Source organism: Oryzias melastigma, linkage group LG13, assembly GCF_002922805.2.
Source record: "Oryzias melastigma strain HK-1 linkage group LG13, ASM292280v2, whole genome shotgun sequence".
In the NCBI taxonomy this organism is placed as follows: domain Eukaryota; kingdom Metazoa; phylum Chordata; class Actinopteri; order Beloniformes; family Adrianichthyidae; genus Oryzias; species Oryzias melastigma.
The window spans coordinates 9,467,029-9,478,261 of record NC_050524.1 but is presented as its reverse complement, the minus strand read 5'-3'; the positions used below and the strand labels follow the sequence as shown (position 1 = coordinate 9,478,261).

At 39.1% G+C, this 11,233-nt stretch overlaps 1 protein-coding gene across 9 annotated transcripts in view; it reads left to right on the top strand.

The window, feature by feature from the left end:
• frya (furry homolog a (Drosophila)) overlaps positions 1-11,233 on the top strand; it is a 59,055-nt gene that overhangs the window by 24,814 nt on the left and 23,008 nt on the right. For all 9 annotated transcript variants that reach the window (XR_002919805.2, XM_024277336.2, XM_024277330.2 and 6 more), the window contains exons 21-34: positions 1,484-1,743; positions 1,816-2,005; positions 2,265-2,389; positions 2,800-2,857; positions 2,966-3,057; positions 5,005-5,177; positions 5,487-5,647; positions 5,760-5,870; positions 7,080-7,234; positions 7,404-7,506; positions 9,735-9,906; positions 10,128-10,381; positions 10,465-10,611; positions 10,696-10,861. Coding sequence is in view for 8 of the 9 variants with exons in the window: in XM_024277336.2 (XP_024133104.1) it covers positions 1,484-1,743; positions 1,816-2,005; positions 2,265-2,389; positions 2,800-2,857; positions 2,966-3,057; positions 5,005-5,177; positions 5,487-5,647; positions 5,760-5,870; positions 7,080-7,234; positions 7,404-7,506; positions 9,735-9,906; positions 10,128-10,381; positions 10,465-10,611; positions 10,696-10,861 (2,167 nt within the window). In the remaining variant the exon portion in view is untranslated. The remainder of the gene's footprint in view (positions 1-1,483; positions 1,744-1,815; positions 2,006-2,264; positions 2,390-2,799; positions 2,858-2,965; positions 3,058-5,004; positions 5,178-5,486; positions 5,648-5,759; positions 5,871-7,079; positions 7,235-7,403; positions 7,507-9,734; positions 9,907-10,127; positions 10,382-10,464; positions 10,612-10,695; positions 10,862-11,233) is intronic.

The following is an 11,233-nucleotide window of genomic DNA, read 5'->3' as shown; positions in this document are numbered from 1 at the left end:
ATATTTGAGTTTTGTTTTAACATGCGTGTCATAGCTGATGCAGTCCAATCTCAAGGTGCCTGCTGAGCGGGGTCCTCACTCCACCGTTCTCCACGCCGTGGAGGGACTGGCGCTCGTCCTGCTCTGCTCATGTCAAGTGAGCACTCGCCGCCTGTCGATCGCAATTCTCAAAGAGATCCGAAGCCTGTTTCTGACGATTGGACAGTCCGAGGTAAAAATTCAGAAGGCGTCAAAAGAATATGCTGACAGGGATGAATATTTGATTTCAAGATTGAGATGTGTCTTTTTTCTGACTGCAGGAGGATGACAAACCAATGATAGAGATTATGGATCAGCTCAGTCCTGTGATCCTGGAGAGTTTTGTTCATGCTACGGTCTCTGACACGGTAAGACATGTTTAAAGAGCCACTACAATAAAAATCATATTTTTTTGTGTTTTTAACATATTCTTGTAACATTTTTTTCATAGTAGAGGCCCTACACAAAAGCATTTATGATTAAAACTGCATTTCAAATTGTGACGGATCAGAAAACTGGATGCTAGAAAAAGCTCAGACGCTCAGCCTGGCCTGTTCACTCTTAGATGTGTGAGAAATGATGAGCCTTCAACACTCATGTGCTGGCCTCTGGCTGTAACCTGTATGGCTAGATTGATCCAATATTGCTTGTCGTTATTTTTGCGCCGCTAATGCTAGCTTGAGGCTATAAATAAGCGCGCAAACAGAAGCTGCACAATTGAGACTACTGGGAACGATTTTACTAAAGAAAAAAATATGGTTGGAATGGAAGAGGATTCGGAAGACAGGCAAGGTTAGATGAGGAAAGCTGATAGCTGTGGCAATTCCTTAAGGGAAAAACCGAAAGAAAAAGAAGAAGATTATAAAAGTTTACCATAAAAAACAATGGTTTCCCACTATGTTTAACAAAACATTACATTTATTTAAAGCCGGTCAAAAAAAAAACAGGTTGACTGAAATAAATTAATAAATCCTAAGTAATAAAAAATAATAAGTAAAAATAATACGTAATAAACACGTAAATAGAAAATAAGCTAAAATAAATAGAAAATGTATACTACCAAGACCTTTGTTACACAAATTTTGTCCTACAATTTCAGTTAACTTTAGAGTTGGATTAAATGAAAATAATATTGTTTTAAAGTTGAAGTTTTGGTATAATCCAAACGTATCTATTAATAACTTTTTTTTTGTATTATTATTTAAGTGAAAAATAACAAATTACCAGAATAAAACATGGTAACGCTAAATATCTAATATTATATCAGCTATTTATGTATTTATTATCATCATTTTTATGCTTATTATTGTCATTATCTAGAACTGGTAAAATAAAAAATGATAAGAGAAACATAACAATGATGGCAATTGATGTAGATTGAATGAAAGATGATGACGTTTTCCTTGATTTCTGACTGAGTCATGACCTCTGACCTTTCCCTTGCTGTGTCCCTGCTGTGTTTTAGGCCGTGCTGCCGGCCGCTCACCCCGTGGACCTTCAGTGGCTCGTGGAGTGGAACGCATTACTCGTCAACAGTCATTATGACATCAGGAGCCCCTCTCACGTTTGGATCTTTGCCCAGTCTGTCAAGGACCCTTGGGTGCTGTGTGTCTACAGCCTCATCCGACAGGACAACCTGCCCAAGCACTGCCCCACTGCCCTCAGCTACGCCTGGCCTTACGTCTTCACCCGGCTGCAGATGCTCATGCCTCTGGTGGACCCCAAGTAAGCGTCTTCACACTTGAATAACATTACTGGATAACTGTTAACACATTAAAGCATTTTTCTTTTCATCAGCAATCCGGTGTATGCAAAGAAGACCAGCACTTCTGGCAGCGCTGATAACTATGTAACGCTGTGGAGAAACTACCTGATCCTTTGCTTTGGGGTGGCCAAGCCTAGTATTATGAGCCACGGCCACCTGAGAGCCTCGACACCTGAGATCATAGCCTCTACACCTGACAGCGGTGTCAGCTCCGATACCAAGGTAGCCGTCTCCTGTTGCATGGGCTTTTTCTCAATCACTTTGTGGTTTGTGTTCTCCGGGTCAGGTGTTCATGCTGAGCTTGTTGACATTCAAAGTCAAAGTATCACATTTCACATCAGTTATTCTGTGCATGAACTGACAGGGAAGCTGATATATTGTGAATAGTGTGGACACTCATCTTCATGCGCTTGTGAGTGATTGGCGGCGTTGAAGCGGGATTTTGTTTGTGCGGCTGAAGCGTCGGTGTTTGATGTTTCAGGTTATCGGAAGCCCATCTGTGGCTTGGCTTCTGAAGCAGTTGGTTCCACTGATGAGGGCGGAGAGCATCGAGTTGACAGAAGCATTAGTTCTGGGATTCGGTCGAACGAATTCACTCATATTCAGGTATATCAAAAAGACACGTTAAAATCTTGTTTTTTAACACTTTTTGGTTTTTCTTGTAAACTTACATTTTATTTTTTATAAAAAGTGTTTTATTAAATTAGAATTGAAACAATGGAGACCTACATTATACCCTCAATTTAATCTGCTTGTTTTTTCCCCTTTTAATAGGAGAAACAATGAAACTGAGCTTAAATCCTCAAAATTCTCCATAATTAAAGTCCACATTAACCTACATTTCTGCAGATTTAAAGTGGAATTGAAGTGGGATTAGACCTATTTGGTGTCTTTTTTTTATCATTTATGGTCAATTGTTTCCTAGAATGAGATTTTAGGACTCAAATCCCTTTTCAGTTGAAAAAATTCAAATACCCTAAGTGCAGCCTGTTAACATTTTCATGGTGTACTCACAGAGAGCTTGTGGAGGAGTTACATCCCATCATGAAGGAGGCATTAGAAAGAAGACCCGAGGTTTGTTTGCCATCACAACTTTTATAGTGAAAGTGTGGAAGATATAATTTTACACGATAATAAGCAGAGTTTTTTTACAGGCAACTTTAAAATGTCATCTATTTTCAGAACAAAAAGAGACGTGAGCGGCGAGACCTGCTGAGGCTGCAGCTGCTGCGCATCTTTGAGCTTCTGGCTGATGCGGGTGTTGTTAGTGACAGGTTAGCATCAAATTCATTTGCATATCTTAACCAATACATAACAGAATAATGCTTTTTTTAGCATTTTTAATGCAATTTAAAGTGCAGTGACATGTCTGCTGCTCCTTTTTTGGACTATTTTCCACCATGCGGATGCATCATTTGTACAATCAGCTGATTTCTCCTGCTGCTGGAGATTGCAGGAGAGGTTGAAGAGACTGGGGTCCTTCTGAGTTTGTAGGACTTCTAAAGAGTTTTTTTCATGATTGTGTTGTTGCATCTGCCCTTTTTACGGAGTGAACTTTAGAGATCCACTGACAGGAACAAGAAGAGGAACAACAAACCAGTGCAGAGATCCAGCTCTGTTCTTGGATGTCCCTTAAGCCTCGTTCCCACATAGCGGTCCGGTCCAGTCTGGTACGGCATTTTGAGTGTTTCCCTCTTGGGGACCCCCATCGGTTGTAGGTCCATTGAAAAGTGGAACAGCGCTTTCTAATGTCGTCATCACTTTCTGCCAATCAAGAGGTGGCTACCCAACCGTTCCATTCCATTTTTCTATGGACCTACAATGGATGGGGCTCACAAGAGGAACGGTTCGGTTCTCATTTAATGGGTCCATTTTATAATGGAAACGCTCAAAATTTGGAACAAACTGGATCATACCAGACCCCTCAGTGGAAACGAGGCTTTTTGGTCACAAATCTATATTGAAAATGCCTGCAAACAACAGCAAGGCCTGGTCTGTGGTGGAACTGTTCCTTGCCATCCTGTCGGTGTGATACAGGGTGAGATAGCGGCAAGCTAGCGGTCTACACCTCACATACGCCATGAAAAAAAACCGCTCAGTGGAAGCGAGGCTTAATTGAGCGAAAACGCTCTCCAGAATTAACTGGACTGTACCGTACTCCTCCTTATCGTACCAGACAGGACAGAACCACTGAGTGGAAACGAGGCTCTAGAGCAGGGGTCACCGACCTTTTTGAAGATAAGAGCTTCTTCATGGGTACTGAGTCATACGAAGGGCTACCATTTTGAAATAACAAATTTCAGCATATTATTAATAATGAATAATGATTCTCCTCTATGTGAAGACACTGATTTCTCAACATAATTATCAACAAGCTAGGAAACAAATATCAATATTTAAAACTTTATTAATCTCAGAATTTTTTTACATTTTAAGATGATCACTTACATTTCATGAGAAAAATGTCCCATTTTCACTATGTTTATCAATTTTGTAATGTTAAAGAAAAATCAACGTACATATTTTTAAACAAATCTTGTCACATTTTGAGCTGCTAACCAAATCTGCAGCATTTTTAACAAAATTAATGAACTTTGAAGTGGAGTAGGTCCAAGGTCACTTAAACTTATCTAAAGTTCATATATCACGAATACATTTTTAAGACATTTTGAATTTTAAATCTATGTAAATGCAAGTGTAATTTTAAAAAGATGGCAACAGAATAAAATGTAATTTTAGACGCAGCTCACAAGTGTGTTGTGCTATTTTTAGAAGAGACCTGCGCGCACCACGTTGGTGACCCCTGCTCTAGAGTCTGTGTCTGTGGTGGGTCAAAGTAGGATGTTATGGAAACTGGAATTTATCATGGATAATCCTCTTCATCATCATCATTCTCTGGGTTCACTGAGGAGCTCCTTCAGTCAGAGACTTGAACACCTTGCGGCAGAAAAGAGCAATTCTGCAGATTTTTCTTCCTGTCAGCTATTAGACTCTAGAACACCTCATAAACACTTGGCAGTATTTGTTTTTAATAATTTTCTAAGCTTTTTAATGTAATTTATTGTCTATCTGATGTTATTACTGTAATAGTGCTATGGTAAAAGGTCATTTTTTTATTATGTGGGATCAACAAAGTTTTATTCTATTCTAAAAGAAAAACAAAAAGGAATTATTTATGGTTCTAAACTGAGTTTCTTCATTCTAATCTTGTGACCCTTCAGCACTAACGGGGCTCTGGAGCGAGACACCTTCGCCCTCGGTGCTCTGTTCCTGGAATATGTGGATCTAACCCGAACGCTGCTGGAAGCCGAGAATGACAAAGATGCAGAGATCCTCAAAGACATTCGAGCTCACTTCAGTGCCATGGTGGCCAACTTCATCCAGTGTGTACCAGGTACTCCTTCCTTTGACTCATCCATCATAAAAAGACCTCACTTGTGATGCTCGGCTGCTCGGGCATAAAAAATTCAGCACTTTTTTGGCTCTGAGATTCCTCTTGACCCTTCCTATTGTAAGTGGATCTATAAATAAGGAAAGAGTTTGTTAGGCCAGACAAGTCTCCACTGAAGGACTAATAATCTATCAAGGAAGATAATTTCATTAACATAAACTCACATTTCAAGCAGGAATCTCTGATATTAAATAAGTTGAACAACTTCTTAATCCTCAAACTTACACCTTTATGTTTTCCTCCCCTCTCTAGTGAGCCATCGGTGCTTCTTGTTTCCACAGCAGAGTCTTCGGCATCACCTCTTCATCCTTTTCAGCCAGTGGGCTGGCCCTTTCAGCGTAATGTTTACCCCTCTGGACCGCTACAGCGACAGGAACCATCAGATCACCAGATATCAGTATTGTGCACTAAAAGTAAGCGTTCCGTCTTGCAAAAACTACATCTGTGGGAAATGCCGAACGTGTTCGTCAAGCCTATTTAAGCTATTTCAGCGTGAGCTAAGTTAGCTGATGTTTGTTTTTCCAGGCCATGTCTGCTGTGCTCTGCTGTGGACCGGTCTTTGATAACGTTGGCCTCTCTCCAGATGGATACCTCTATAAGTGGCTGGATAATATACTAGCCTGCCAAGATCAGCGGGTTTGTAGCCAACACATTACCACATTGGGGCACTTAAACAAAGAGCTGGCCCACCTGAAATCCTCCTGAAACTTCCTTTAGAAAAAGCACCAGCTTAATCCTTCAGGAGGATGACTTGTTCTATCAGGAGTTATTAAAACATTGTTTCTGCGTGGGGCGCACCATGTTTATTTTCCACATTCTTCCTTGAAAGAATTTGTCAAGTGACATACAGAAATATTTTTTTTAGCAGAAATTTAAAATCCTTAAATATTTTAAAGGGCCTATACCATGCTATTCTTAAGTCTTTCAGAGTAAACTATATCTGTATATATGATCATGTACTGCCTTTGGCAAATAATGAACAAATTATTTGTGAAATATGAGTTATTTTTGTGAGTTTTTCCTACCTGGGAGTTAGATGTCTAATCTCTGAGGCACCGTTTTTTGCTGCCTGTAGGTGTCGCACATTTCATAGATTTCACGTTATCCTAGAGCCCGCCTCAACAACAAACAAAAACAAACCTCCAAATTTTTGTAAAGATGCCTGTGCATACTGCATATCTGCCTTGAGTAACCCCATTGCTGAACTGGTTGTAGTGATGGCCAGGTCTTGCGGTTGAGCTGACAAAGCGGCAAAGCTAGCGGCCGAGTACTGCTTAGCTAGCGGCACATTACTGCTTAGTTGATTGGTGATGTTAACAGCTAATCACCGCTAGCTGATCGGCAAAGTTAGCAGCTGATTACAGCTAGCTGAGTGGCGAAGTTAGGAGCCAATAACTGCTAGCTGAGTGGCAAAATTAATAGCCAATCACCGCTAGCTGAATGGAAAAGTTAGCAGCTGATTACAGCTTAGCCAAGCGGTGAAGTTAGAAGCCGATCACCGCTAGCTGAGCAGTAAAGTTAGCTAGTTGGGCAGAGAAATTGGATGTTTTCGCTAGCTTGGGGGGCGGTGCTAAAAATGGTACTGTTCTCAATTTGTGACGTCTGCTCACGAGAACTTGCTCGTTTTTGTGGGTTGGAAGGGGCTGGTGCTCAGGGCACAGGTTTTTTGAGTAATACTCAGAGATACTTGAACGGATCAAAATACCCCTTTGGGATTTTTTATAGTGAAGAGGTATAAAACACTTAAAAGCTCAAAAAGTTGATTTTGCATGTTATAGGCCCTTTAAAATAAACGTAACAGTGAAAGGCATGAATTCCAATGGAGTCTGTTTCCTTCTGGATCAGGTCCATCAGCTGGGCTGTGAAGTTGTTATCTTGCTCCTGAAGCTTAACCCCGACCAGGTCAACCTCTTCAACTGGGCCGTGGATCGCTGCTACACCGGCTCCTTCCAGCTTACATCGGGCTGCTTCAAAGCCATTGCTACAGTTTGCAGCAGCAGGTGCAAAATCTCACAATTTGTAATTCTATCTGCAATAGAGAAACCCACCATTTTATACGCTTTAGTGTCAAAATGATTTTAAACCAGTTAAATTGCTCAGTATTATGTGAATTTGTATAAAATGTGCATCTTCACTTCTCTATTTTTTCTTTTTTTTCTATTTTACCAGTAAAAACTATCCATGTGACATAGTAACGCTGCTGAATTTGGTCCTCTTCAAGGCATCAGACACCAACAGAGAAATTTATGAAATTTCAATGCAGCTGATGCAGGTAAGAAACTGAGTTTTATGGAAAAAAATTGTGGAGTCTAATCATCTGGGGGCAATTTTTATTACAGTAAGCATCCTTCAATTGATATTTTAATTAAAATCTCTCTTTCATATGTGGTGATTTTTGTCTAAAGTCACTAAAAAGCTCAGTTGTTGTTGTAGAAAATAACCACATAGCTCAATATTTTTTCTCAAGCCTGATAAATGATCCATTCTGACAACCTAAAAAATTAAATATCATGACATTTTTTGTTAATTTAAAGAGTAAAATATGTATTTTATATAAAATCATATCACATAGACTTCGATGTTCAATGCTTTTAATTTTGGCCTTTATATTTTGTAATTGAGGTTGTTATGGTTGCTAAATCTCCTATCCTCTCCTTACATTTTCTATCAAGTTCAAATACAGGGACACCTTAGTGATTGAATCAGTTTTTAGTTCTTTTGGTGCCAAGTCCTGCTGTCAAATAAAATTAGCAAATCCATGAAACAGCAAGACGGTCTGTAGAATTTCCTGCAAGATGGTTATCTATTGACTTTAGAAAAAAACACCAAAGTCGTCACTTACAATAGTAAAGGTCACAGCAGAACCTTATATTCTATGGGAAACAGAAAACTGACTTTAACCTGAAAAAGAGGATTTTGAAATGAGCAATTGTCCAGTTCTTGTTCTACTTAGCGCTGGGCGTTGTCTCTGGTTCAGGAGTTGCTTGGTGCGAGGAATGTGAAATATGTAGCTCATGTTTAGTATTTGTCTGTGTGTGGTATTTTCTGATGCACTGACTCCAGAGCCTCACTTCATGTCTTCATGCGATGTATTTCAAAGTTGTTGGTATACTTTTTCTGGTGCATTTTTTTCCTATTACTCTTCTTTTTTAGTAGAAAATCTAGCACTCTGTGAGAAACCAGCTTGTTTAGTTGAGGATTTTGATGAAATGCATTTCTTTCATGATGGAGGACATATGTGAAGAGAATTAAGCTTAGAATTGCATTTTTGAATATTTCTTAATGCAAATCGTTGTGAATCAGGAGCAGGAAAATAAATTGAGTTGTAAAAAGCTAAGGTTGTAGAAGCTAGAATTGCAGGCAACAACATTCCTGTTCCACTCCATTCTAATGCATCAACTTGCAGACAAATTGATCCATGTACATCTTTGTTTTCCTCATTCGTGCTGGCATCTGGTTCTGAACTGTTCAGCTGGATAGCTCCGATATCGCTCGACATTTTTGTTGCTCGGATAATGTTAGGTTGAGGTTTTGATTGTTGTAAGCTAGCGGTAGAGAGTGTAAACAGATGGATGATGGGAAATGGATTACTCCGCACTAACAGTACTGCCTCAGGTTTAGACAGAGGTGAGTTTCTGATGAACTCCTGCAGCTCTGCAGAAACTGTCCTCAAAAACAAGCTTTTTTTTTATTTTTACGACTAAGTATTAGAGCTATTTTACTTTTTTTTTCTAAAATTATTACTTTAAAGTTCAACCTTTAAAAGGAAAAAAGTCCTAACTATTAAATTACAAGAATAAAGTCATGCATTAATGACTTTAAAGACTAAATTTATGACTTTTTTCTCATAAATTTAAGTAAAGTAGTAAATATATTACTTTAGAAAGTTGTAAATGTATGTCTTTAAAAAATGTAAATTTAGGAAAAAAATAATACATTTATGAGAACAAAAGTCGTAAATCTACAAGAAAAAAGTAATGAAATAATGAGAAAAAAACACCAACGTTGACTGTTAATCTTAGCCGTGCTCAAAGATGAAAGACGTGGAGCATTTTGGAGCTTTATTTCTGGATAGGTTTCAAAAGCAAAGGAATTCTGAACCTTTTGGTGACTTTAAATCTCATAAGTTTACGTGAAAAAAAGCTAAATTAAAAGTCGTAAATTCAAAACTTTAAATCTTATAATATTATTTATTAATTTTTTTTCTTTTTTTTGGTCCTAATACTCTATCATAGATTTTGACTAAAAACAGCAAAAATATAATTCAATACTACTGGGAATGCTTTGAAAATACATCAAGAAGATGATCAGAGTGGGACTTTAACAGGTGTTATGAGCTCAACAGCTTTCTTTAATTTTACATAAAAATCAAGTTTCACTCTTTAAATTCACTGAAAACAAATGATGAAATTTTTCACAAAATGTTAATTTTTTTGTGACGCTTCTGTAAAACTGTACAGATTGCCAGATGAACTGAGATACTCCTCCTTCTTTGAACAGATTCTTGAGTCCAAGCTGTTCCTGTACTCTAAGAAGGTTGCCGAACAGAAACCTGGCAGCATCCTGTATGGCACGCACGGTCCACTGCCTCCTCTGTACAGCGTCTCCCTGCCCCAGCTCTCCAGCCAGCTCGCCCGGCAGTACCCGGAACTCACACTTCCCTTGTTTTCAGGTACTTTTAGGTTAAATGGAACTCCAGCACATTCAAAGTGTGATTCTGCTGGAATATTTTTTAGGTTTCTGCTCTCACTTTATTCTTCTTCTATTACCTTTTCTGCTTTTATGAGACCTTAAATCATCCAAAGAAAGCAAATGCTATCAGAGAATTAATGGAAAATGTATGTGTTCAGTTGTGCTGCTGCAAATGTTTTCTAATTATTGTTCTTGTTTCAGAGATTAGCCAACGATTCCCCACCACTCACCCCAAAGGGAGGCAGATCATGCTCACCTATCTCCTGCCGTGGCTCGGTAACATCGAGCTGGTGGACAGTGGTTTGCTGCTTCCTTCCCTCGCTCCTTCACCCCCAAGCTATGACTCTGCAAACCCGCTGAACACAGGTTCATCACACCAGCTTAAAGGCTCCGGCTGGGGATCCTTACAGGCCACGTCTTTGGTTCTTAACAACCTCATGTTCATGACCGCAAAGGTAATTCTCTCTGCTGTGGAAGCCTCTAAGTGAAGGGGGGAATCATTGTGACTAACATGGTTTATTTTAATCCACCTGACTAGTATGGAGATGACTTACCAGGAGCAGAGATGGAAAACACCTGGAACGCTTTAGTCAGCAGTGAGAGGTGGAGCAACAATCTGAGAACCATCCTGCAGTTCCTCATCAGCTTATGTGGCGTCAGCAGCCACACCAGTCTTCTTCCATACGTAAGCCAACAAAATCAATAAAAATACAATTTTTTAAATTATTTTTGACCGACTCTTTCTAATATTTGTGGTACATCTGTTCAGATCAAGAAGGTGGTGACCTATCTCTGTAGAAATAACACCACACGAACCATGGAGGAATTAGTCTTTGAGTTACAGCAAACAGATCCGGTCAACCCAGTGGTGCAACACAGCGACAGCCCGCCTTTCTATTGCTTCACTGCCACAAGCAAGACGTCTGTAGCTTCAGGTACTTTTATTTTTTGTTGCTACTAAAGAGTTTGAATGTTTTAACGATGTAGTTTTGGCACAGTTAAATCTTCAAAACGTTTTGAGCAATATTTTGAATTTGCAGCTAAACGTTTTATAATAACGTTCAGTAACATTTGAGTTACTTAGACCTTTATTTAGTCTCTGATTTGCTGTTTGTTGGAGTTGCTTAATATCCCTCTCCGATCATCTTTTAAGCTGCTTTCAAAGTGTTCCCAGTTGTTTTTCATTATGATTATGAAGTTTTCAACCAAAATTAAAAAAAAACTGTCATTTTCTAGGACATAGTTTCTGCAGAGTCGTAGGAGTTCACTAGAAATTGACCTTTGAGCTATGGCATAGAACAAACCCG